The sequence below is a fragment of the Sus scrofa genome, chromosome 6 (assembly GCF_054392235.1).
Source record: "Sus scrofa isolate SSC_HxYL_T2T_F1_AM1 chromosome 6, Sscrofa_HxYL_maternal_Yorkshire_Landrace_v2.0, whole genome shotgun sequence".
NCBI lineage: Eukaryota > Metazoa > Chordata > Mammalia > Artiodactyla > Suidae > Sus > Sus scrofa.
In genome coordinates this window covers 96,705,697-96,732,589 of record NC_139388.1, presented here as the reverse complement: position 1 = coordinate 96,732,589, position 26,893 = coordinate 96,705,697, and the positions used below count along the sequence as shown (strand labels likewise).

Sequence of the window (26,893 nt, the reverse complement as noted above, 5' to 3'; positions counted from 1 at the left end):
TAAGCTCTAGCTCAGAACTCTCACGTCCCTGCAGGATCCATGGAAGTCCCACAAGGGTGTCAACTAAATGTCTCCGACCATCCTCCTTCTGGACCACCACCTGCTCACTGCCCAATCAACAAACCCCGGCCCTGTTCTCACACTTTCATCTTTCTAGCCCCTTCACCCCCACATCCACATCTTACCTATTCAACCCCTTTTACTCCTCTCACGTTTGACCATTCCCTCCACACCCGACACACATCCGTGTTCCTCCTCATTGGACCAGCCAGGATTCTTCCAGCGGCCTCCTCATTAGCACCCCTGCTTCTCTCTCTTTTTTTTTTTTTTTTTGTCTTTTTTCTATTTCTTTGGGCCGCTCCCGCGGCATATGGAGGTTCCCAGGCTAGGGGTCCAATCGGAGCTGTAGCCACTGGCCTACGCCAGAGCCACAGCAACGCAGGATCCGAGCCGCGTCTGCAACCTACACCACAGCTCACGGCAACGCCGGATCGTTAACCCACTGAGCAAGGGCAGGGACCGAACCCTCAACCTCATGGTTCCTAGTCGGATTCGTTAACCTCTGCGCCACGACGGGAACTCCAGCACCCCTGCTTCTATCTTCCTCCACACAGAAGTCAGGGGTCTCTTTCTAAGCACAACTGTGAGCATGTCACTGTGCTGCTCTAGAGTCTTCAGTGGCTCCCCATTTCCCTGAAGTGAAGTCTAACCAGCTTCTGCACAGCCTGCAAGATCCCTCTTCCCGCCTAGGCGAGCACACCGGCTCACTTCCCTAAACCTACAATGTGTAGGTTCCTCCATCACGGCGTAGTCACCAGTCAAAGGAGGCCTTCCGCAGATGGCTCATTTATGCGCCACCATCCTTGCGCTGCCACTTCCCCACTCTGAGCACACCCTGTTTTCAGCTGCCTGGTCTGGAGCTGTGTCCTGCTAGACGGGTCGCGCCCGAGGGCAGGGGTGCCAGACGCGGACACAGAATGCGTGAGCCAGAGTGGGGGCCGAGCTGCCCGGGAGGTGCGTGGGGTGGGGGTCTCCGGGTGGGTCTCGGGAGGGAGGCCGGGCTGGACGCGCGCTCGCGCCGGGGCGGGGCGCGGGCCTTGGCCGTGGCTGTGGAAAGAGAAGGGTGGAGGCCCCGCCCCGCTGCGCCCCTCCCGCCGCCCCCTCCCCCCCCAACCAGCGCGCCGTCCGCCCACTCCGGCCGCCGAGAGGGGCGGCAAGCAGAGCAACGGCGATCCCCGCCGGCGCGGACCCGGACGACGCCCCTGCCCGGAGCCCGCGTGCCCCGGGCCGCCCTCGAGGGCTGGGAGCGGCGCCCGGCGGCCGCCGCTGCAGGTAACCAACCGCGGGGAGGCGGGCACGACTGCCGGGCTGGGGGGGCTCCGAGGGCAGGACACGGCCTGAGCTTCCTCTAAGACTGTTCGAGACAGCTGGGACAGCTGGGACAGCTGGCCCGGCACCTCGGACTCTGGGGTGGCGATGGGATGGGGGACTCTGGCGGCGGGGAGCGGCCCTGGGATGCAGGAGCCCATCCCGGGTTTCCTGCCGCCTGGGCAAAATCCCGGATAAAGCCCCCTCCTCCCTTCCTTCCCAGGGGCTGGGGCTTCAGCTTCAGACAGACCCCGGGTGGAATCCCTGACGATGTGGCTCGGAGCAGTCCCTTCACCTCCGGGAGTCTCCCTTCCCACCTGTAAGATGGGGCTAACAGAGCTTGCATCGCAGGATAGTGGAGCAGGGAGGAGGGAGCAGGGGCCTCAGACCCCCCTCCACCCCCGCAGCCCGAAGCCTGGGAAGCCCCTCCACTCTCCTCTCTTGAGCCATTTCTAGTTTGCTGGCGACCTCCCCGGTTTCTCCTTCTGCCTTTGCCCCCAAGTCCCTCCTAGTCTAGGTGTCCTGGCAGCACTCCCGCCCCCAAACTGGAGACTGAGGTTCTAAGGAATGTCCCTGCCGGAGGCTCAGCGCCTTGCTGCAGCTCAAGCCTGAGATCTGCAGGGCTGAGGGGCCTGTTGCCTGGCCCAGAGGGACTGGGGTCCGAGGGCCCCAGAACACCCTCTCCATGTGTCTGTCCTGGGGCTGGAGGCACAGTGGCCCTTGGAGTCCCCAGGGGCAGAGACACTGTTCAGCCTGAGGAGCCCAGGGGCTGTGAGCTGGGGGAAGGGTGGACTCTCTGAGTTTGCTTGCTGTGCCTATGCGTGTGTGAGCGTGTCAGTGTATGCATCTGTGGGGTGTGAGAGGGATGGCTGGTGTGTCTTGCTGGTGTGTTATTAATGCGTGTGTCAGTGTGTGCTTGTGTGAGGCCCTCAGGGTATGTGAGAACATGCTAGGCTCCTGACACAGAAATGCCATTGACCTCCCTCTGGGGACCCTGGCAACCCCAAAGTCCTTCTTCCTGTCTGCTTCAGCGTCTCTTGCTAAGGCCTGTGCCCTTGACTGGTGGCGGCGTCCCTCCCCTCCTTGGAGTGCCCTTAGCGAAGGCAACCTCCCAGGGAGCCGCCTTGGGTGTTTGGAAGATCTGGAGGCTGTTGCGCTGGAATGGCTGGAGGGTCAAGCAGTCTGGGGGGTTCCTCTCTGGGGACTGACCCTCATTGCCCTGAGCAGATGGGGGTGGCCCTTGGGGAGCCCATTCTAGAGCCCAGAAGAGGACGTGTGGGGGGCAGCAACCTGGGGAGGAGTTGGTGGTCTCTGTCAGGGTGGAGACGCCCCCACTGGCCTCTCACTGGGCTGCGGAGCACCGACGACCCTAGGACACACAATCACCCACAAACGATAGATACTGAGGACACAGCACAGACACACCGTCGCACACAGCTGCACAGCTACACTCCCTCCCATTGACACTCACACGCAGTCATGCACCAGAACATGCTCTGCTGAAACACACACCAGCACAGATGGTGAAACGATAGGGCGCGCGGGCGCGCGCGCGCACATACACACACACACACACACACAATTCCTACAGACGCATGGCAGGCCCTACACGGCCCAGCCAGACATACTCAGACAGGACAACACACACACACACACACACACTCGCACTCACCAGGGTCTCTCTCTCTCTGGTTTCACTCTGTCCACCACAATGAAAGAGTGTTTCCGCTCTTTGGCTAAGAGGAAGGGAAAAGAAAAATGAAGGTGTCAGCCTGAGCACCTCACCGCCTCCCCTGCTCCAAGTGTGAGCCCTGCGGATCCCTCAGCCCACTCCAGACCCCCCAGGGGCAGGCGTGGGGGCTCCTCTCCTAGGAAAGTGGGTCTCAGATGAGCTGGTCCCATCTGTGGCCCAAGGCACTTACAGAGACGGGGTGGAAGAACCAGAGAGACACAGCTGCCTCTCATATGAGGGGCGGCTGTGTCTCTGGGTGCCCAAGGTGGGGGGTACCTTGCAAAGCCAAAGTAGGGGGTGGGGAGGGGCCATCAGGGGAGGCAGCAAAGAGGTGACTCTGGCTGGGGTTTTCAGGGAAAGGGGGAACTTTTTCAGGTGCGGGGCAGTACTGTGAAGGTCGGGGTGGGTAAACTGCAGAGGTCTCTCAGGACAGTGAGTACTTGGCTCACGGGGCAAGGGAGCGAGGAGGAGTGACTGACAACTCCTTTGAGGTCAGATTTCCTAGGCCCTTGTAAAGAGAAGGGGTGTGAGCTGCAGAGTGGTGCAAACTGGGGGTCACTGTGGTTGTTCTGAGGGGCAGAAACGAAGGGGAATCTTACAGGCAAGGAGGTCACTAAGGAGGCTGGGCAGAATTTGAGGAGAAAAGTAATGGGGGCTGAGATGGGTGGTTGCCATGGGGATGAGAGGACGGTAAAGATGGAGAGGAGTAAGGGGAGAGACTGGACAGGCTTCAGGGATGCTTGGCTGTGGGGGTGAGGAGAGGGCAGGCCAGGAGCCTTGCACTGGGTGGCTGTGAGCTGAACCCAGAGGAGGCAGATCAAGGGAGATGTGGGTTTGGACACCGAGGTCTGGATGCTTAGGTCCAGGGGCTGAGTGTTGAGTGTTGTGAGTCTGGGGTAGTTCGTGTCTGGGAGGCCTGAGTAGGTATGATTAGAAGCCCAAGTGGGTGTGTGAGGCCATATGTGTGCACACATGTGTCCAGACATCAGCCAGGGAAGTCGCGGTCCCAGAAAGGGAATTCTAGGCCTGCTCTCTCCTGTGGGCATTTCCAGGGTGGTGGGGTGTGGACATGGGGTCTTCTGTGAAGGCAGCACTTGCAGTGAGGGGAAGAGAGTGACTTTGGGAATCAGACAGACCTGGGTTACTTTCCATGTGACCCCAGGTGAGGGACTTGACATCTCTGTACCTCAGTTTCCTCATCTATAAAATGGGAATACTGGTCTCCAGGGTCCTTTGGCCTGGAGAAAAATGAGGAGTGGTCCCTCGTCATACACATGATCAGGAAGTAGCACCAAGAATTTTCACCCAGATTTCTGATCAGAGTCTGTGACACCTCTCTGGTTGGAACCTGGGAGGGGACTGGGGGAGGGGGCCTGGCCCTGCTTCCATCCAGATTCTTGGAAAGTTTTTGAGAGATGACTGTCCCTCTGCAGCCTGGACAGGCTGAGATTTCTGGCTCGTGGAGGGCAGAAGAAGGAGGTGGCAGAGGGTTAGTGCCTCACAGAGAGAGCCATGCCAGCATTGCTGGCTCATCTCCTGGATGGGATCATGGAGACTCAGAGACACACTTGCCTCAAGTCACACAGCAGCCAGTGGCAGAATTGAGCCCCTGAGAACAAGACCCTGGCTCAGGCTTCCCTTCCTCCCAGAGGCTGCCCTCCCCAAGCAGGGCCCATCAGGATCCTGAGATGGAGGGAGTCTTGTCATCTGAGGTTCTCTAGCTTTTTTTTTGCTTTTTCCTTTTTTAAGGGCTGTACCCACAGCATATGGAGGTTCCCGGGCTAGGAGTTGAATCAGAGCTGTTGCCGCCGGCCTATGCCACAGCCACAGCAACGCAGGATCCAAGCTGTGTCTGTGACCTACACTACAGCTCACAGCAAAGCTGGATCCTTAGCCCACTGAGCGAGGACAGGGATCAAACCTGCAACCTCGTGGTTCCTAGTCATATTTGTTTCCACTGCGCCACAATGGGAACTCCCTAATTTCAATTCTTTCTGTCCCCTTGGGGGAAGGTAACAATAAGAGTTTATTGGGCACCTGCTGTATCCCAATAATTCCCAGGGCTTGTGTTCCCGTGTCTCATTTAGTCCTTGTGACACTGCTGCAAGGCAAGGGTTGGAAGCCTGTTCAGCAGATGGAGAAGGGGAGGCTCCGAGACCTATAACCTGGCCAAGTACCCCCTTGCTGATTGCCGAGCTGGGATTCACTCCCAGGTCTGTGAGGATGAAAAGTTTATGTTCTTCTCACTGACCCCCCTGGGCCACTGCCCTCTCGGGACTTGGTTTGGTGGGGGGAGGAATGGAAACTTAATTGTTGAGCATCTGTACAGTGTGCCAGGCATGTTCATATACAAGGCACCTTTTTGAGGGGCAGGTATCATGGGGAGTAGCAGTCATGGGTAGGTCAGGCCCAGAGAGAGGCAGGAACTGTGAGGCTGGCATGGTGTTTCCTAGTATCTCAGAATGCGCCATGGTCCTGGAATGCAGCCTCTGGGAGGAAGGGGTCCTGGTCTCGGGTCTCAATTCTGCCACTGGCAGGAGTTCCCATCAAGGCTCAGCAGAAACGAATCTGACTCCCATCGTGGGTCAGCAGAAGTGAACCTGACTAGTATCCATGAGGACGCAGGTTCAATCCCTGGCTTCACTCAGTGGGTTAAGGATCTGGTTGCGGTGAGCTATGGTGGAGGTTGCAGTTGCGGCTAGGATCCCACGTTGCTGTGGCTGCGGTGTAGGCTGGCGGCTACAGCTCCGATTCGACCCCCAGCCTGGGAGCCTCCATATGCCATGGGTGCAGCCCTAAAAATAAAAGATAAAAAAGTCAATTCTGCCACTGGCAGTGGGTCTCCCCTGGGCCTCCATAACCCCATCCATGACATAGGCCAGTAATGTTTTCCCGGCTCTCCTTGGAGCCTGTGGTGAGGAACAACCTGGACTGTGGTGTGGACAGGTCATTTCTTCTCTCCCGAAAGACCCCAGGAGGCCGGCTCTTTGGTCCCCGGCCCCATTCAGTGTCCACAGCCCTCATTAACCAGAAGCTCTGTCTCCTGTCTAGCCTTCTTCCCTCCCACTGTGGTGGCTGCTGGCCGCCACACAGCTCTGCGTGGGCCCTCCAGGCCACGATCCCTCTGACAGGCGACCACGGCTCAGCTCGTGGCAAACATTCCTTTCATAGTTCCCGGAGCACAGCAAATCCGGCCGCTTAGCCAGGAATGCAGAGCCCCCTCCTGCAGCGGCGGCAGGGGCTTGGGCAGGAGAGCCCCTGGGGGTCAGGCAGGAGGAGGGGCTGAGGGGATGTGGAGGACACCCCCCCCCCCCGAAACACACACACACACACACACACACACACACACACACACACACACGTGCGCGTGCCCGCTCTGTGCCTTAACTCCTAATCATCTGTGGACTCACTCAGCTTGGGTCCAAACTCTGGGAGCATCACCACCAGCTGGCTGCTGAACCTGGGCAAGGGTCTCCTCTCTGAGTCTCCGCTTCTTCCTCTGTAACCTAGGGGCTTATAATTTAACCTTACAGTGCTCTGGGAAGGCGTCCTGGCGGTGAGGATGATGATAATGATAAAAGCAAACATGCAGTGAATGTTCCTTTACGCCAAGCACTGCTTGAAGTCGGCTGCGTGAAATTAACTCGTTTAATCCTCCCGTGCTCTGCAAAGTTACTGAAGCAGCAGCCGAGGCACAGCCGAGTGAGGTCACTGCGAGTAAGAGGCAGGGGTGGGGGAGGACCACGAGCATCTGGGCTGCAGAGTGGGTCTTAGCCAGCCTCTGAGCCGAGGGCCCGCGCACGGTGGGGGCTCAGAGAATGGAGTCTTCTCCCCAGAGCCTTCCTCTGGGAGGAGCCAACTGTTGGCCCCATGGCCGCCAACATCTCCTTATGGAAAGTTCGGGATGGGAAAGCGGGCCTGGGGCCCTGGCCAGTCTTCTTGGGAGCCTGGGTTCTCAGAGGCTGGTGGGGGGACAGGAGGGTGTAAGACTGTCCCCCCTCCCCACATCTGGCCTGGGATTTAGCCAGGGGCAGGCTCTGTGCAAGCAGGGGATGTCGCCTAGGGAGGGGCTCAGGAGGAGATTAGGGAAGGCGGCTGAGGATGGAGGTTAAGAACAGAGTTCCATTGAAGTCGGCTCGGGCACTGCCCTGGCACACGCGCCCGCCCCGCCTTCCTAATTTTATAGCACCGAGGGAGCCTTGGTCAACTGGAGTGGGCTCCTGAGGCTCCTGATAGGAGCTGCCCATTCTGTTGCCTGCCTTGAGAGTCTCTGTTGCCGTCTGGGTTGAGGCGGCTCAGGTGGGGGTGGAGGAGAAGTAGGGGAAGGACCATCTCCAGGAAGCCCAGAGGTACAGGGCATTGGCCATGTGGGGGCTGGGCAAGCCCCAAGGTTCAGATCCTGGCCACGAGGCTTCCTGCCACCTTGGAGAAGGGGCCTTAGGGCTCCCCCTCAGCAAAACAGGACAGCAATTCCTGCCTTACAGGTTTATGGGAGTGCATGATGCAATAACGCCTGGAGGATGCTGTCTGGTCATAAAATGGACTTGGGATCTTAAGAGACCATTGTTCTGAAGGGCTAACCTGGTGGAGGATGGGGAGCCAGCTTGAAGCTGGTGCTTGGGGTCTTTGATTCATCAGATCATTCAAGGCATCTCTCAAGCTGACCTCAGCCAGCCCTTCTCATCTCAAACCATCTGTGAAACTGAGAGGGTACGAGCCCAAGCTTTGGCGCCAACAGCCTAGGTTTCATTCCTCATGAGCTCGGTGACCTGTGACCCTGGGCCAGTTCGATAACCTCCCTGTCCTTTGGGCTCCTGTAAATGGGGAAGATGAAGGACCTGTTTCACGGGGTTGCTGTGAGGATTAAATGAGACAGTTCATGAGAAGAGCCCAGAATGGTGCCTGGCATGTAGTAGGTGCACAGCAAATGTTGCCTATGACTACTAAGTTCATTTGTTTATTTCTTTTAATTCAAGGCACTCCCACCTCCGTACCCTCACACACGCTCTTCCTTCGGCCTGGGCTGGTCACCTCTCTCCATCACCACCTTGTTAAATCCACATTAATCCTTCAAAGCTCAGATCCAACATAAGTCACTTCCCCTCCCTGAGCCTCATAGTAATGGTGGGGGCTGGGGTCAGAGAAGCTGGGGTCAAGTTGCACAGAGAAGACCTCCCACCCACACTCCATCAGCCAGGCTGGGCCCTCAGAGAGTGTAGCCTCATGATCTGCCTCTGGGTCATAATATTGAGAGTGCTATGGCTGGAGGCAGGGCTTAACTGAGTTGGAGAGAAGGCCTAGGAGCTGCTGGCTTCAGCATCTGGCTGCTTGTACAGCGAGAGGGCTGAGATGTCAGAGTTTCCATGGGAGCAGGCAGAGACGAGCGAGCAGCTGGGGGAGAAAGTGACGCAGCGGGCAGGCCTCCCTGCCAGGTGGGATGGCTAGGCATCCCCTCTCCATCCACCCAGGATTCATGTCTGGGCCTGGACTACAGCCCCAACTCTGCTATATGACCTCGACTAGGGCTTAAGACAGCCTGGCGTCATAGTTGATTGAGCCAGAAATGGGGACCTGGCCACTGAAGTGACCACATTATCTCCTCCTGCTCAACAACCTTCCATGGCTCCCCATTGCCCTCCAGAGAAATGCAAGCCTAGCATTTAATTCCTAAATTCCTAAAAGCCTAAATTTCCTCATCCTTCTCAGCTCCAGCTTGTCCTCTCAACCCCATGGCGCTTCTGGATCTTCCCTGTATCTGCCTGAAATTCCTTTTCTTTTCTTTTCTCTTCTTTCTTTTTCCTTTCCTTTTTTTTTTTCTTTCTTTCTTTTTTTTTTTTTTGCCACGCCATGGCATGAGTAAGTTCTCAGGCCAGGGATTGAACCTGTGCCACAGCAGCAACCTGAGCTGTGGCAGTGACAACGTCAGACCCTTAACCCCCCCGTGCCACCATGGCACTCCCTGAAATTCCTTTTCTTACTTTGTCTACCTTTCAGACTCCTACTCACCCTTCAGGATACAGCCCCAGTGTCCCTTCCTACCTGAAGCCTTCTGAGGAATGCAAGGGAGGGCTGTATTCTCTGCTCTGGACTCTCATGGTCCAGAGACCTCAGTCAGCTGCGCCATGGCTGATTCAGGACAGGGCATGGGGCTGAGCCATTTCTGTGGCCCAAGGCCTAGCCTCAGGATCCCACATCTAGTAGGAGCTTCCCCAGGCAGCCACCCTCGCCTAGAGTAGGGGCCTCCCCAGTCCAGGGCCTGACATGATGGAGGGATATCTCCGGGATGGACCCTGGCACACAGAAGGGGCTTCCTCAGCCTGGGCCCAAGGACCAAAGGAAGTCCATCAACCCAGGGCCAGGTCCCCTGCGGGCATGGCTAAGTGTCCGTGGAATGAACGAAGGGAGTCAGCGAAGGTGGGACACATACCCTGGCTCCCTGGGAAGAGACTGAGCTTTGGCCCAATGTTCCAACAGGGGCTCCTGGGAAAAAGCCCATGGCAGGCGCTGGGGTGGCGGTGAGTGAGGGCAGAGGGCTTCCTCAGCTCCTGGCATCTTCGTCACAGTTTCCGTCTTTCATCCCCAGGCCTTGTCTCTGCTGGGACCTTCCGAGGACCCTCCGACCTGAAAGGTAAGCTAGATTTGGGGGCAGAGCTCTCCTTTCCCCAGCTGGACAACGCCTGTGCTTGCTGCCGGCTACCCTTGCTCCCTCCAGCGGCAGCAGCAGCCCCTCCCAGGCTCAGGGTGTCCTAGCAGGCGGCCCCTCTTGCAGGTGACCTCAGCTTCCTCTGGCCCAACTCGGAAGCAGCCTTTTCTCATTTGTGAACTATTTCGCCCCTGCTCCTTGGCGCGGCCGTGTTTGCTTGGCCTGCCTGGGTGCAGTGGCCTGGCCCTGCTCCCGCCAGGCCTCCTCCCTGCCCAGCCCGGCCCCTCCTGCCGACGCTGGAGCTGCCGCCACTGCGCGGGGAAGCCGCGAAGGCCCAGGAATTTTGGCAGGCACAGGGAGGCAGCGGGCGGCGGGTGGTGCTCCGGAAAAGGCTGCAAATGTGAACCAGAAGGCGGGGGATTGGCGGCCGAGAAGGCCCCGCCTGGGCTGGCCTGGGGCCCCAGGGGTGCCTGGGTCTGGGGGCCCTCCAGGATCCCGTCCCTCTCGGAAGCTCAAGGCCTCTTCTGGGATGGCACCAGTTGAGGCCTGAGCTCTGGGCGGAGAAAGACAGGTCCCCTGGCCACCTGCCTGAGGATACATTGTTGCTTCTGGTCCATCTGCCCAGGCCTGGCTCTTCCAACCTCCCTGGACACTTTGTCGCCTCCCAAGATGCTCCTCCCCAGGGGAATAGTGGGGTGTCTAGCTCAGAGATGGGCAGAGGTTGGGGGTCTGGGCAGTGGACCTAGTCACCTATGGGGAGGGAGCTTCAGCACAAGAACTGAGAAGGCTCTGGAAGGGCCACAGAGAAAAAGGGATGGGATCAGAAGCCATCCTGTAGGCTTGGCAGGAGGTGGTGGGTAGGGTTGTCAGAGGTCAGGAGCTGGAGCACCCAGGCTGCAGCTGGTACAGAGCACCTACTGTGTGCTGAGCCCCAGCCTGGGGTAGGGTGTGGGCGGGGGAAGACCTGCCCTGGGGGTCTGCCTGTTCTGCACTATTCTGCCTGAGGGAGGCAAAGAAGGCTGCCTGGAGAAGGAGGTCTTTTTTTTTTTTTTTTTTTCTTTTGTCCTTTTAAGGCCGCACCAGTGGCATATGAAGTTCCCAGGCTAGGGGTCTAATCGGAGCTGTAGCTGCCAGCCTACCCCAGAGCCACAGCAACACCAGATCCGAGCCGCATCTTCGACCTACCACAGCTCACAGCAACGCCAGATCCTTAACCCACTGAGTGAGGCCAGGGATTGAACCCACAACCTCATGGTTCCTAGTGAGATTCGTTTCTGCTGTGCCACAACAGGAACTCCTGAGCTGGGTCTTAAATGAGAAATAACATGCTTGCTTGGAGGAGGGAGGAGGAAGAGAGAAAGGATAATTCAGGCACAGAGGATTGTGCAAGCCAAGGCAGGCAGGTGGGCACAAGGTTTGGAGTGTCTGGAATCAGGATACGGGGGCTCAAGGTGCATGGGCTCCCCTCACCCCCTAAATGTGGGTGATTTCCCTAAGGGTGAGTTCATGGCCCTCATCCAGGCTGCAGCAACCCCACCAATGAACCTCCCCCACCCTTTTTTTTTTGGCTGCTCTGTGGCACATGGCATTCTTGGGCCAGGAATCAGATCTGAGCTGCAGCTGCAACCTATGCCAAGGCTGGGGTGTACCACTGTGCTGGCTGGGGATCGAACCTGTGTCCCAGCACTCCAGAGATGTCTCAGATCCTGTTGCAGCACATCAGGAACTCCACGAAGTCCTATTTTTATCTCCAGCCTCTCTCTCTCTTAAGTTTCAGATCCACAAGTTCTCTGCCTCTTAGATACCACCTACCCCAGAAGCACCCCCCCACCCCCATCTTCCTTGTCCAAATTCTTGCTTTGCTCTCAATTTGGAATCTCCCATCATCACTTGTCCCCACCGGCATGTTGAACTCTGATCTGTCCTTCAAACCTCCTTCCAATGCTGCTTCACACACTGAAGTCCCCTGTGGTCCGGGCACCTCATCTGCAAACCTATGGGATGTTGGGACTCTTGGTGGCACTGAAGCCCCATGGGGCAGACAAGGTGGGCAGAGGGTGGCGCTCCTGTCCTGCCATCAACTTGAATGATGAGGTGTCCCCCAGGCAGCCCTGTTCCAGCCTGGCCACCTCCCTCCACCTCCTAACTCCCAGATTCCAGGCAGTTCTCTGGCTTTGGAGCAGTCCTCTTGCCTGCACATTTAAATTTGAGGAGTGCAGGAGATCCCTTTGTGGCTCGATACTAGCAACAAACTCAAATAGTATCCAAGAGGACACAGGTTCGATCCCTGGCCTCACTCGGTGGGGTTAAGGATCCGGCATTGCCATGAGTTGTGGTGTAGGTCACAGATGTAGCTTGGATCCTGCGTTGCTGTGGCTGTGGCAGAGGCCTGCAGCTGCAGCTCTGGGAACTTCCATATGCCATGGGTGTGGCCCTAAAAAAAGAAAAGACAAAAAAATTTGAGGGGTTCAGAGTCACAGTGATCCTGCAGGACAGTGAGCTCAGCTTGTGGGCAACGGGCCCCACAAGTCTCCACCCCAACTTTGTGGGGCTGCTCAGCAATCGTCCAGGAAGTCAGACCCAGACCTGACGCTAATTAAGGCCATAAGTGCTGGCCTTTCAGAGGATCCCATCAAGTGACCAACGGCTAGAGATTTCAGAGCCTAGAACTCTGATAGGATCTAGGCATAAGGGCTTCAGAGAGGATGGGGAAAGACAAATAGAGTCACAGAAGTGGGTGGGCAAATGGGATAATGACCCAGAGTTAGGAGGAGAGAGACAGACATACCAGGAAATGCCTCAGATGCATGAGCAGGTGAGGCTCTGGATCCAGCCACCGGAGAAAGGAGGAAGGGACATAGGGTGCTGGTCCCCAGCCTCCTCCTGACACACATAAGTTTTAGACCGAGAGTGTCCCCCACAAGGTGTGATCTCAGGGTTTTGCCAGCCTCACCATCAGTCTCTCCATCCTCTTCGGCTTCTCCATCCTAATTGGTCCAAATCCTACTGAGTTCAAAGTACGGCTAGCCCTCTGGCCCTGGGTTCCATGCCTTTGAATTCAACTAACTGTGGATCAAAAATATTTGGAAAAAAAATTCCAGTAAGTTCCTTGTGCCCCAGCAACTATTTATATAGCATTTACATTGTATTAGGTCTTGTAAGTAATCTAGAGATGATTTAAAGTACACACGAGGATGTGTGTAGGTTATATCCTTTTTATAAGGGACTTGAGTGTCCGTGGATTTTGGCATCTGCAGGGACTCCTGGAACCAATCCCCCACAGATACAGAGAGATGACTGAATGCCTTCTCCAGGAAGCCACATGAATTGCAGAATAACATGGAAATTTTTTTTTTTTTTGTAATTTGTAGGGATGTATTCACTTGTATTGAGATTTATTTGTTTGGAGTTCCCATCATGGCTCAGTGGGAACCAATCTAACTAGTATCCATGAAGACTCAGGTTTGATCCCTAGCCTCGATCAGTGGGTTAAGGATCTGGCATTGCCATGAGCTGTGGTGTAGGTTGCAGAAGCCACTTGCTGTGGATGTGGTGTAGGCTGGCGGCTACAGCTCTGATTCGACCCCTAGCCTGGGAACTGCCATAGGTGCAGCCCTAAAAAGAAAAAAAAAAAAAAAAAAAGATTTATTTAATTTTTCTGGCTGCAGTCGTGGCATGCAGAAGTTCCTTGGCCAGGGATCGAACCTGTGCCACGGCAGTGACAATGCTGGATCCTTAACCCACTAAGCCAAAAAGACCAAAAAAAATTGCTAAATCCTCACCTAGATTATCATAATGGCCGCTCTCCCGCTCCGACACCTCAGTTTCTTTGTTTTCTTCATACAACCTATAGATACTCTGACAGTGCTTCTCAAACATCAGATTTTTTTTTTTAATCTTTTTAGAGCCACACCCAAAGCATATGGAGGTTCCCAGGCTAGGGGTCGAATCGGAGCTGTAGCCACTGGCCTACGCCACAGCCACAGCAACGCGGGATCCGAGCCTCGTCTGTGACCTACACCATAGCTCAAGGCAACATCGGATCCTTAACCCACTGAGCGAGGCCAGCGATCGAACCCATGTCCTCACGGATGCTAGCTGGGTTTGTTAACCACTGAGTTACAATGGGAACTCTGGATTTAGCAATTTAACAAACATTTATTGAATGGCTGGAATGCGCCAGGCTCTAGCTGTGTGTTGGGAGAGTGTACAGTCTGTATTAGGGCAGAGAGAATGGGGGAGGGGGAACAGGAACAAAAGTGAGAGAAGTGGAGGAGACAGAATCCACGAGATTGGATTGGGGGTAAGGGAACAGGGCTGTCATGTACGGTTGGGCAGGCTGGTTACCATCCTGGGGCACCCAGGAAAAGCAGTGAGTAAGGCCCGAGTTGGCTGGAGGGGCAGCCTTTTCTGATTGTGCTAAGGCATTGTGTAGGCTCGAGAGACTCCTCACTGTCATGGAAGGAAGGAAGCATCAGAAATGACGTCCAGATTTCTGGCCTGGGCAGCAGGGAGTCGGGGAGAAGCCAGCAATCAGGGAGAAGGTGATGACAGCAGTTCGGGTGGAGGTCTCTGAGGGACCGCCAGGTGAAAATGCTCCGTTCGTCGTTGAACACAAGAGTCTGGGGCTCAGGGGAGAGGTAGCTGGAAACAGATGTGAGAGTCCTTGGTAATGGGATTGGAACTGTGGGAGCTGAGGAGAGCTGGAAACTGTAGGAGAAACATCCAGAGAGAAGCAGAGGCCTGAGCCAGCTCCCTGGGGCAAGCCTGGGTCTGCAGAGTGGGGCAGAGAGAAGGAGCAGAGAAGAATCTGCGGAGGAGCCTTTCCAGGGAGGAGGAAAGCCAAGTTGCCGGCGGGAGTCAGTGCTGGCCAGGAGGAAGCACGAGGTGAGAGGGTGGGGGAGAGGCAGTTCTTTCAAGAAGCTTGGCGGAGGAGGGCTCCAGAGAGATGGCAGTGGTGGGGCGGGGTTAGGCCGGTGTGGACACAGGACGGAGAGGCTGCAGACTGGAGGGAGGCATCCACGGATGAGAGGCCCCCAAGGCAGAGGAAGAGGTGTGGAGGGGCCAGGCCTTGACTGGGAGATAGGATCCCCCTCATCTGAGACTCAGGAAGTGGGGATGGGAGAGGGTTCTCTGATTTCCAAAAGCTGGGGAGGGGGTGGGGGAGAGGGGGCTTGGAACTCTGGGCAAGTCTGGAGCCACCTGCCTGGGCCGTGGGGCTGGGCATCAGGTCCAGGGGTAGGGAGGGCAGTTCCTCTCTCCCCTCCATCCACGTCCTGAGCAGGCTGTGTGACTCCTGGTTGGTGTCCTCTCAGGAGCAGTCAGGGAAAAGGCCTAAAGCCCAGAGAATTGATTTTAGGCAACTTCATAAGGTCCTGGTCATTGGCAGCAAGTCACCTGCGGTTTTAAGGGTGGGAGGAGATGTTGCTTTACAGCAGGAGGAACTGAGGTTAGACTGGAGGGAGGACTTTCTGGCTATCAGGGTAGCAGAACAGGGCAGCATGGAGGGGCTGATGGCTCACACCATCTCAGGTAACCCTTTCACAAATGAGGACACTGAGGGTCAGAGGGGTTAAGTCACTCGCCCAGGATCACCAGTAGCTGTGCTGGAATGTGAGTTCAGGGGCTTCCGGGACCAGGGGGCCGTAGGGCCCCCCAGGGCTGGACCCCCGATAGAGCCTGAGCAAGAAGTGCTGCTCACCTGATGAAGTGGCAGAGACCCAGACTGGAGAGGGAAAGAGACAGAAATGAGTCAGGGCCAGAAACCCAAGGAGGGCACAGAGAGAGGCCGCGAGGGAGGAGACAGGAGACACGGGGGAGCGAGGGGGGCAGCCGGAGCGAGGGGGGCAGCCGATCCGCAGAAATGTCTCCACAACAGGAAGCGTCTCATAACATACCTGTGGTTTGGCCAGGCCCCGGGGCTGCCTGAACTCCCCACGGCTCCCTCAGCTGCAGCCGTCTTACTGGGGTGGGGGGCTTGGGGCAGCAGGAGCCTGCGCAGAGCTGAGTTCCATCCACCCACCCCGGAGGGGGAGGGGGCTGCCAGGGCCACGCTAGCCACACCCCTGCAAGGTCCACTCCGAGTGCCCTGCCCTCAGGCTCCCCTTTTGAAGCGGACCTCTGATAGCTCACGTGAGAAGTGGGGCGTGGGCAGGCCCTTAAATTCCATAAGATCACCTGGGCCCCCTCTGCAGATTGGCCCTGGGACTCAGGGGCGGGGGGCGGGGGGGGGGGGCTTTGGGAAGGGACGGGGGGGGGGGGGGGCTTTGGGAAGGGACGGGGGCGGGGGGAGCTTTGGGAAGGGATGGGTGGGGAGGGGTCTCTGTTGCTGATGCCCCTTTCCCTCCCGAAGCCCTGTCCAGGGGGAAAGGGGTCTGCCTTCAGGCCACTTCTTCCTGCTGGAGTCCAGTCCCCTCCCACCCCCACCCCCGCCCCCGCCACCCCCTCATTGCTCTGAAAGACCCTGGAGCACTACCCGCTCCCAGCCAGCCTCCTCGGCCGCCCTGGGAGGAGGCCCAGGCTGCCACAAAGCGCTGACTTGGACAAAATACTGTTTTACGGGGATTTGTTGAAAAGGGGGGAAATCCCCTTTAAGGGCTTGCAGCTGTCCAAACACCGCGTCCACCCTGCTGCCGCCACCACTCCATCCCCTGAATCAGCGTCTCCTCATGATCCCACCCCACGCCTCTGCCATCCCAGCCCCTTCCCAGCTGCCGAGGCTCCTGCCTTCCTTCCTAAGAGGTCACCAGAGAGGGTGATGACCTGCCCAGGATCACACAGCAGAGCCGGGCTTGAGCCTTGGGGCCCTCCCCCACCTATGGAGCGGCCAAGAGCAAGTGAAGGGATGGGCTGTGAGAGTCTCTCCCCTGTGCCTTTATTCCCGGTGCAGGCTGTTCTTAGCTGAAGTTCCTTGATGTAGGCCACGCGAATGTCCCACCTCTTCCCATTCCCAGGAGGGGAGGGGGCTCCTAGGGCCGTGTGACATATCTGGGCAAAATCTGAGAGACTATTGGGGTGATCTTTAAATCTGACAGCAAATTTGAGTTCAACAAACATTTATGGGGCATCGCTGTGTGCCAGCCAAGTCCTGCGCTGTGCACGGAGTGAGGGTTAGCGTGGGGGGCCAAAGAGGGGAACTGAGAGCTGTGAGGGGGACCTGCAGGCACTGGGGGAGCCCTGGGGAGGCAGCCAATAGGCCTTCCGGATGTCCAATGAGTAAGAGTTAGGAGATGGAGAAGCAGAAGGGGGAGAGCGGGGAGCTCCCAGGTGTCGGGACACCCTCGGCTCTGACAGTGGCTGGAGTTGGGGGGCTGTCCCTCCCACCTGGGCTGCCACGTTGCACCATTCAGGGCCGCCAGTTCTCTGCAGCCCCTGCAACAGGCTCAGCACACCCCCTCTCTGGCCGTGGGCGGGCTTCAGTCCCCAGTACGCCGCCCCCGCCCCCGGACTGGCACAGCTGCCTCCCCTCTATGAGCTGGAGTAATTTTTCCCTCCTCAAACCCACAGGCAGCTTGGAGCTGGAAGCGACGCTCTCGCTTTGCTCCTCTGTCTGTCTAGCTCGGGCTCTGGCAGGCTCCCCCAGCCTCCCTCCCCCACGGCAGGCAGTGCCTGCCCGTTAAGAGCTCAGGTTCTTCACAGACCGCCGCTCAGATCCTGGCTGCCGCCTCTGGCCACTCCCCTGGGGACCTTGCGGGAATGACATCACACGTGGAATGGGCCCCACTTAGGCGGTGGTGTGAGCTGTCCTCACTCCGACACTCCTCCCTCTAGAGGAAACACCTGCTCTGGGGTCCTGCGGGGACCTGCCCCACGTCCACGGTGCAGGGGGTGCGGGGAGGGGGCAAACTCAGGGATGCTTCCTGAAGACCCACCTTGCTAAGGAGGAAGGAAAGGCGGGGAGCTGGCAGGGGGCTTTGCCTGGGCTCCTGACTGGGCCCGGGGCTCTTCCTCTGGCGCCCCCTGCCTGTGCTCCTGCACAGTCGTGTTCCCCCGCCCCACCGCCCTGCGCCCCTACCCTCCCTGCTGAACCTGGGGCGGCCTGCACCCTCCATCACTCCCACACCCAGTAAAGCCTCAGCTCAGCATGGGAAGGGGACCAGCGCTCCCCAGAGTCAGGGCTGCCTTGAATCCTCCTGTGGTGGTGCCATGATCTTGGCCTCTGGCCCACCCGGGCCAGAACTGCTCACTCTCCTCTCCCTGCTTCCTGCTCCTCTCAGCCCCTGCCCACCCACCAGGTAGAACCTTCTAGCTCTGTGCATGTGTGAGCACCACCCTCCACCCCAGTAGCCCCCGGCTCAGGGGGCCAGTGCAGGAGGGCCCTTATCCAGCTCCAGAGAGGCTGCATGGTGTGGTGGTTAGGGGCTGGGTCTCAAGAGTCAGAGTGCCTGAGTTTAGGCCCTGACTGCACCCTGGTTTCCTCGTCTGTAAAAGAGGGCTGAATGTGGAGGGGATCTCGAACGTTAGAACAGGGCCTGGCCAGAATTTCCATCAGCAGTAGCTGAGGGCCAGGCCTATATGGTGCAGCCTTAATCCTGGTACAGATAGAACAGGGGGCCTGTGTCGAGGGCAAGTGGTGGTCTGGGCAAGATCCTTAGTCTAAGCTTCTGTTGCTTCACCTATAAAATAGGGGATGATAATTGTATGAGCCGATGGGGGGGGGGTCACTGAGAAGATTAGTGAGGCGAAGCTGGTGAAGCCTCGCCTGGTGACTGGGGAGCCCGTAGGTGGCAGGTGTTACTATTACCCTGGGGCTCAGGGAGGTTGAGCCGCCTGCCTAAGGTTACAGATGGGCTGATGGCAGAGCTGGGTTGGCAGCATCACCCACATTCTTGGGAGCCCTGTGTTCATTCCAGCAAAGCCCTGTGTGATACTGAGTTTGCAGGAACACTGCCCTGCAGCTCCACACTCAGCCCCACGTGCATCCCTGGATGTGCTCACCCCATCCTGCCCCCTCTTGTGGCCAGACGTGGAGAGGCCCTGGGCGGGATGAGGGGAGCCCAGGGCAGGGATGCAGGGGAAGTGGGACTTCCCTGGGCTGTGCAAAAGGCCAGCTTAGTCCCCTCTTCAGATATTGATGGGTGTCCCCCCTGAGGCAGACATGATCTCTATAATCATCACAGCAGCCCTGAGAAGCAGATTGTTAGCCTGGCATTAAAAAAACAAAACAAACAAACAAAAAAACCCACAAAACTTTATTGAGGAGTTCCCATCGTGGCCAGAGGGTTAAGAACCCAACTAGTATCCATGAGGATGTGGGCTCCATACCTGGCCTCCATCAGTGGGTTAAGGATCTGGCATTGCTGCAAGCTGTGATGCCGGTGGCAGATATGGCTCTGATCCAGTGTTGTGGTGGCTGTGGCACAGGCAGGCAACTTCACCTTCCATTTGACCCCTAGCCTGGGAATGTCACATGCTGCAGGTGAGGCCCTAAAAAGAAAAAAACCAAAACTTTATTGAGACACAATTCACATAGCATACAGTTGGCTCATTTAAAATGTACTTTTTTTTTTTTTTTGTCTTTTTAGGGCTGTCCCTGCGGTATATGGAGGTTCCCAGGCTAGGAGTTGAATGGGAGCTGTAGCCGCTAGCCTACACCACAGCCACAGCAACACCAAATTGGAGCCACATCTTCGACCTACACCACAGCTCACAGCAATGCTGAATCCCTAACTCACTGAGCAAGGCCAGGGATCAAACCTGAATCCTAATGGATGCTAGTCAGGTTTGTTTCCGCTGAGCCACCATGGGAACTCCAAAACAAATGTTTTTTAAAGGTATTCACAGAATTGTGCAACTATCACCACAATCAATTTAGAACATTTTGACCACCTCTAATAGGAACACTGAACCCATTAGCAGTCATCCCTGTTTTCACCACCACCTGCAGCCTTTGGCACTCAATAATCTTTTTTCTATCTCTATAGATTTACCTATTCTGAACATTTCATACAAATAGAATTATATAATATGATTTTGTGACTGGCTTCTTCACTTACTATGCTTTTAAGATGCATCTGTACTGTGGCATTTATCAATACTTCACTTTTTTTTTTTTAATTTTTTTGGTCTTTTTAGAGCCACACCCACGGCATATGGAAGTTCCCTGGCTAGGGATCCAGCTGGAGCTGTAGCTGCTGGCCTATGCTTCAACCACAGCCACAGCAATGCGGGATCCAAGCCTCGTCTGCGACCTACACCACAGGTCACAGCAATGCTGGATCCTTAACCCACTGAGCGAGGTCAGGGATCAAACCCGTGTCTTCCTGGATACTAGTCAGATTCATTACCACTGAGCCACATGGCAACTCCAGTACTTCACTTTTGTAATTGTTGAATAATATTCCATAATAGGGATATACCACCCTCTTCATTCATCAGTTAATGCACATCTGTGTTTCTGTTTTGTGGCTGTTATGAATAATGCCACTATCAACATTCATGTACATGTTTTTGTGTGGACATATGATTTCCATTTTACAGATGAGGAAACTGAGGTTCAAGAATGGAAACCTCTTGCCCAGGCTCTCCCAGCTGTGAGTGGAGGACTTAGGCTGGTGATAGGGTTGAAGACACAGGCACTCATTAGAGGCTTAGATTTTAAAGGCCTTTAATGCCACATTGGGCACCAAGGACTTGATCCTGAAGGCAACTGGGAGCCCCAGAAGGGCAGTGTGAGGTCAGATAGACATTAGTTAAATCCCAGTTCTGATTCCTAGAGACCTTTGCTTTAGTTTCGTCATCTGGAAAATGGAATTGACATTAATAATACCTTGTGGGTTTTTTTGTCTTTATTATTTTTTTAAATCTTTTCTAGGGCTGCCCTGGTGGCATATGGAGGTTCCCAGGCTAGGGGTCTAATCAGAGCTGTAGCTGCCAGCCTACACCAGAGCCACAGCAACACCAGATCTGAGCCGTGTCTGCGACCTACACTACAGCTCATGGCAACGCCGGATCCTTAACCCACTGAGCGAGACCAGGGATCGAACCTGCAACCTTGTGGGTCCTAGTCGGATTTGTTAACTGCTGAGCCGCAACAGGAACTCCAATAATAATACCTTGTTAAAGTGTTGGGAGGATTAAGTGAGCTCCCATCTCTAGAGAATTTAGCTGGGTTGCTGGCAGAGAGCCAGCCCAGCACATGGTAGTGGGTATAATCATCAAAGGTTTCTGGCAGAGCTATGCCAAGGTTGGAGGCGCTTTGGAAGGGCGTTTGGCTGTCAAGTGAGTGGTTCGGGGGAGACTGTTGTGGGGGGCGGGTGGGGAGGCCCGGTAGACTTGGATGGTGGCCATGGAGAGCAATGGGCAGGGTTAGGAGAGGTTTACTAACTTCTGCAGACTCTGAGACTTTGAGAATTGCTTGTGAATAATACCTAAATGCTCGCCCGTGGTGGCTCAGTGGTTAATGAATCTGACTAGCCTCCATGAGGACGCAAGTTGGATCCCTGGCCTCCATCAGTGAGTTAAGGATCTGGCGTTACTGTGAGCTGTGGTGTAGGTCCGAGGTGTGGCTTGGATCCCTCCTTGCTGTGGCTGTGGTGTAGGCTGGCAGCTACAGCTCTGATTCGACCCCTAGCCTGGGAACCAACATATGCTGCCGGTGCAGCTGTAAGAAGCAAATAAAATAAAATATTTAAATATATGTTTAAAAAACTAATATCTAAATGCTGATCCTTTTGTGAGTCCCTGGGCCTGGTGCCAAACCACCCATGGGCTGGCTTGATGGCCCCTTTCTGTTCCTCCCTGCAGCACGCCCGTGGACGCCATGCGGGGGGCTCTGACGCCCCTGCCTTCACTCTCGCTACCTCTGCTGCTGCTGCTGCTGCTGCTGCTGGGGTGCTGGCCGAGGGCGGCCGCCGGTGGTGGGGCCGCCGGGGCAGCGGGCTACGCGCCGGTGCAGTACGTGCAGCCCATGCACAAAGGACCGGTGGGGCCGCCCTTCCGCGAGGGCAAGGGCCAGTACCTGGGTGAGCGCCACCCTCCCGCCCCGCACAGTCCAGATCCCCAGCTCTGCCCAGCAGGGACTAAAGCGGAGCCTTGGGCGCGGGGTGGGTGGGGGGGACCCTGGCCTGTGGTGCCCATCGGCCACAGCCTCTCAGTTTTCACCAGACTTTCCCGTCTCCACTGCCTTCCTCCCGCTGACCCAGCGCCTCCCACCCGAGATGGCTCGGAAGCGGGTGCAGTGGCTGGCGGAGGTGGGCTTTCGGTGGGGTGGGAGAGGGACGGGGAGGAACGCGGGGAAATGCGGGAAGGTCGGCTCCGATCGGCTCTAAGGAGGGCTGCTGGTGCCCCCTGGTGGCCATTCCACCTCAGTCACGCAGGGATGAGAAGGCCTGGGGAGGTTGGGCGCTGGGGTAGGAGTCCTGGGTGTGGATACTCTGCAGCACCCCAGATGGCCACTGGACCACCCCTGAATTCATCTTCCAGGAGAACAGGGAGGAGAAAACCGGGAGGAGTCTTCCAGAGTAGACAAAACCTTGTCTTCTCAAGCTGTGTCCCATGCTGGTGTGAAGTGGGAAGGGAGGCCCCTGTCCCCATTGTCAGGCTCCTGACTGCACCTTTTCTTTCTCTCTCAGAAATGCCTCTGCCGCTGCTGCCGATGGACCTGAAGGGGGAGCCTGGCCCCCCTGGGAAGCCCGGACCTCGGGGTCCCCCTGGCCCTCCTGGCTTCCCAGGAAAACCAGGCACCGGAAAACCAGGGCTACATGGGCAGCCTGGCCCTGCTGGCCCACCTGGCTTCTCCCGGATGGGCAAGGCTGGTCCCCCAGGGCTCCCAGGCAAGGTTGGACCCCCAGGGCAGCCAGGGCTTCGGGGGGAGCCAGGGATACGAGGGGACCAGGGCCTCCGGGGGCCCCCAGGACCTCCTGGCCTACCTGGGCCCTCAGGCATTGCTGTCCCTGGAAAACCAGGCCCCCAGGGGGTGCCAGGACCCCCAGGATTTGGGGGGGAGCCAGGGCCTCAGGGAGAGCCTGGGCCTCCGGGTGATCGAGGCCTCAAGGGGGAAAATGGAGTGGGTCAGCCAGGGCTACCTGGAGCCCCAGGGCAGGGGGGTGCCCCTGGGCCCCCTGGCCTCCCTGGTCCAGCTGGTTTAGGCAAACCAGGTTTGGATGGGCTTCCTGGGGCCCCTGGAGATAAGGGTGAGTCAGGCCCTCCTGGGGTGCCTGGACCCAGGGGGGAGCCAGGGGCTTTGGGCCCCAAGGGGCCCCCTGGGGTGGATGGTGTGGGGGTACCAGGGTCAGCAGGGGTGCCAGGGCCACAGGGCCCAGCAGGGGCTAAAGGGGAGCCAGGGACCCGGGGCCCCCCTGGCCTGATAGGCCCCACTGGCTATGGCATGCCAGGGCTGCCAGGTCCCAAGGGGGACAGGGGCCCAGCTGGGGTCCCGGGGCTCTTGGGGGACAGGGGTGAGCCAGGTGAGGATGGGGAGCCAGGGGAGCAGGGCCCACAGGGACTTGGGGGGCCGCCTGGACTTCCAGGGGCTGCAGGGCTCCCTGGCAGACGTGGGCCCCCTGGGCCTAAGGGGGAGGCAGGGCCTGGAGGACCCCCAGGAGTGCCTGGCATTCGGGGTGACCAGGGACCTAGTGGCCTGGCTGGGAAACCTGGGCTCCCGGGAGAGAGGGGGCTTCCAGGGGCCCATGGACCCCCTGGACCAACTGGGCCCAAAGGTGAGCCAGGTTTCACAGGCCGCCCTGGAGGACCAGGGGTGGCAGGAGCCCTGGGGCAGAAGGGTGACTTGGGGCTCCCTGGGCAGCCTGGCCTGAGAGGCCCTTCAGGAATCCCAGGACTCCAGGGCCCAGCTGGCCCTATCGGGCCTCAGGGTCTGCCAGGCCTGAAGGGTGAACCAGGCCTGCCAGGGCCCCCTGGGGAGGGGAAGGTCGGGGAACCTGGCATGGCTGGGCCCACAGGGCCCCCCGGGGTCCCTGGTTCTCCAGGACTCACGGGCCCTCCTGGGCCTCCCGGGCCTCCTGGCCCCCCTGGTGCCCCTGGGGCCTTCGATGAGACGGGCATCGCCGGCTTGCACCTGCCCAACGGTGGCGTGGAGGGAGCTGTGCTGGGCAAGGGGGTGAAGCCACAGTTTGGGCTGGGGGAGCTGTCGGCCCATACCACGCCTGCCTTCACCGCTGTGCTCACGTCGCCCTTCCCCGCCTCGGGCATGCCCGTTAAGTTTGACCGGACTCTCTACAACGGGCACAGTGGCTACAACCCAGCCACGGGCATCTTCACCTGCCCTGTGGGCGGGGTCTACTACTTTGCTTACCACGTACACGTCAAGGGCACCAACGTGTGGGTGGCCCTGTACAAGAACAACGTGCCCGCCACCTACACCTATGACGAGTACAAGAAGGGCTACCTGGACCAGGCGTCCGGCGGGGCTGTGCTGCAGCTGCGGCCCAATGACCAGGTCTGGGTGCAGATGCCCTCGGACCAGGCCAACGGCCTCTACTCCACCGAGTACATCCACTCCTCCTTTTCAGGATTCTTGCTGTGCCCCACATAACCCGTGGGGACCCTACTGCCCTGGCCTCCTCCTCTTTAGTGGTAGAGAGACCTTCTCACTTACAGAGCACCTCCATTTAAAGAAAAAAACCAAAGGCTCCACAGAGGTGGGAACAGAGGCGGCCTGGGCCCGAGGAGACTGACTGGGCTTCTCCCTCCACGCCGGCTGAGGTGGTTTCTGAAAGAAGCTGTCTTGAGTTCTTCTCCCCTAAGCGGCCGTGTGGTGTCGGGGGTGCACCCCCATTCCTGCCTTCCTTGGCCTGCAGGCTGGGCCCCAGGACACTTGGCCCAGCTGTCAGAGACCCCTGCCCCCCTGTGAGTCCCGGGCTCTGCTGGGCGGGGAAGGATGCTGCTTTTCTGTGGGTCAGAGCTGAGAGGGGACTGAGATGCCTGACACATTCCCAGGTCTGACGCGTTCCCAAGCCCCGCTCTTCCTGCTGGCCCCAGATGGCACCTGCTCAAAGAATGGGGCGTGGCCTCCCTCATTTCTTGCTGGGGCCCTTCCAGCTGCCCTGCCATCTCTAGCATAAGATGGTGGGTCCCCTGAAGAGTTTTTGTTTCTCTCTGGGGGTAAAGGAGAGGAGGGGACCATCCAGGTGGCCAGCTGGGACACCCTGTCAGGACGGCAACCCTAACTGGTGCTGTGGCATCAGGCCTGTCCCTGGCGGGTACAGGTGCGTGGTGCCCCCTGCAGGCTCTTGGGCATTGCCACTCCCTTTCACTGCTCGGGAGTGTCTCCAGGACGCCCCCACCGGCTCCGGCTCTGTTTAGTATGAGGGCAGCCACCCAGGCCCCTGGGAAGCGCCACCAGCGGGCATGGCGATCAGCAAACATGAATACTCCTTCCTTTCCTTCCACCTGCTGGGGGATGGCTGAGTTTCTTAGACAAAATTGTAAGGGATCCTTGCCGCCCCCACCCCCAGCATCCTCAAGGCAGAGAGCTTCTTGTTTGCCCTCAGAACAAGGTGCACACAAGCTTGGGGATGCAGGCAAGCGCCTGCTTTTCCTTAATAAGAACCATATGGTGGGTGTGTGTCGCCTAGAGGGGTTAATCTTTGGGGGCTCCCTCTCCTCCACCCTCTGGTTCCCATTTCCTGTCCTAAGCAGGATGAAGGCCCAGGAGGCTGAGGCCCTGAGAAAAAGGGTGCCAGCGGGCTCCCGTGGAAGGAGTTGGCCTAGGATGTTTCTGCCATTTTCCCCAATCAGAGCTCCCTCCCACCCCCTCCGCAGGAAACTGGCAAAACTCCCTCCCGTGCCCCTCAGCCCCTAGTTCAAGCTGAGCGGATACAGCTGGGATGAGGGCCAGGCATGGACCTGGGTCAGCCAATGGCACCTGCTCCAGTTCTGACCATGCCAGCCTGCCCACGGGGAGGCTGGAGGCTGACCACTGACTTCTGACTTGTTACACTGTGGCTCCCTCAGGCCGTTTGACTGCTCCCTTTAACTTTCAAAAGAAGAAATGAAAACCCACATCTGCCCAAGTGGCACTTTTGAACAGGTTTGGGCTGGGGTTCCTGGTGGGTTTCTTATTCACCAGCACCCACGAAAACTAAGTTGCAAACCATACCTCGTGGGACCATCTGCTCAGCCTCCTTCTTGGGTCAAAGCTACCGCCACCCGACCTGTCGGGGAGGGTTCCGATGGACCAAAGTCCATCAGCTCCCAGTGGAAGCCCAGGGCCCTGAGGAGGGTTTGGGGAGCCAAAAAAAAAAAAGGACTGTTCCATAGAACTGAGCTTCTGCTAAAAGTCTTTTCTGAAGCCTTCGGGGAGAGGTGGGTGGTGTTTCTGAAATACTTATGGGATTTTGGTTCCAGGTATCCCCTTAACTGACTAGCTTTGATAAATGATGTTGAGTTTTCACAATGAAAACCACATACCTTGTGCATTTTTATATTCTGATTCCTCAATTTTTGAAAAATGATTAAGGTTTAAATGTTTTCCACTAGTGACTTCATTTTTAACTTGGCATAGGAAGCGTAGTCCTCTAATACCTATTATGTGCCCTGTGTCGCAGAAGATTCAGGAAAAATGCACTTGGGAGTCAAAGAAAATGGGACTTCTTGAAAAGAAAAACAACAGAATTGACTGTATTGACACACTCTCAATAAAACCTGTTGTATAAACAGCTCTGTGCTGAAACTGGCTTTGAAGTAGAGGTGTCTCAAGCCTCTGGATTTCATAAAGTATCCAGGGAGCTCTCTGGGGCTCTTGCCCTGCGCCCTCTCTCAAGAAGCGTGCATTCCCCAGCTAGGGGTTCTGTCACCACCTCATCAGAAATGCTCGATTCTCCGAAGCTGCCAAGGCTCTGGACCAAGTAAATGCCAAGAGGCATTTAAAGAAACTAAAGTAAGGCAGTGGCTGGAGCTGGGGGAGATGGATCAAGCTTCCCTGGAACATTCCTGCGAGCTCTCAGGGGTAGTGGAGCATGACAGCCGGCTCAGGATCCCACGGGCCAAGTTTCAACATCTGATACAAATTATGAATGAACTCAGGCATCTCTGCTCCTGTGGGCGGGGCTAGTGCCAGGCCCAACACTGAAGGCGGGGCTGGGGAGCTGACCTGGGAGAAGGCACCTGCCCCACAGCTTGCTGCCCTCAGCGAGGGAGCTGTCCCCGGCTCAGGGGAGCAGGGCAGCAGACCTGAAAAGTTCTGTGTTGCC

General features: G+C 57.3%; 1 protein-coding gene and 1 long non-coding RNA gene across 3 annotated transcripts; one reads left to right on the top strand and one right to left on the bottom strand.

Annotated features, from left to right (window-relative positions):
* Positions 1-1,190: 1,190 nt before the first annotated feature.
* On the top strand, positions 1,191-26,359 carry COL8A2 (collagen type VIII alpha 2 chain). The gene is made up of 4 exons (XM_021095925.2): positions 1,191-1,332; positions 9,684-9,728; positions 21,489-21,706; positions 22,316-26,359. Exons 3-4 carry the CDS (start codon positions 21,505-21,507, stop codon positions 24,232-24,234), a joined length of 2,121 nt encoding a protein of 706 aa, XP_020951584.2. The 5' UTR covers positions 1,191-1,332; positions 9,684-9,728; positions 21,489-21,504; the 3' UTR covers positions 24,235-26,359.
* LOC146402674 (uncharacterized) lies at positions 7,886-15,705 on the bottom strand. Of its 2 annotated transcripts, none has more exons than XR_014805136.1 (3): positions 15,641-15,705; positions 12,041-12,809; positions 7,886-10,961 (listed from the first exon to the last, which is right to left on the bottom strand). It is a non-coding gene; the product is annotated as an uncharacterized LOC146402674 (long non-coding RNA). The 2 variants fall into 2 exon arrangements; XR_014805135.1 differs by having other exon boundaries at positions 7,886-9,721; positions 12,697-12,809.
* Positions 26,360-26,893: the final 534 nt, after the last annotated feature.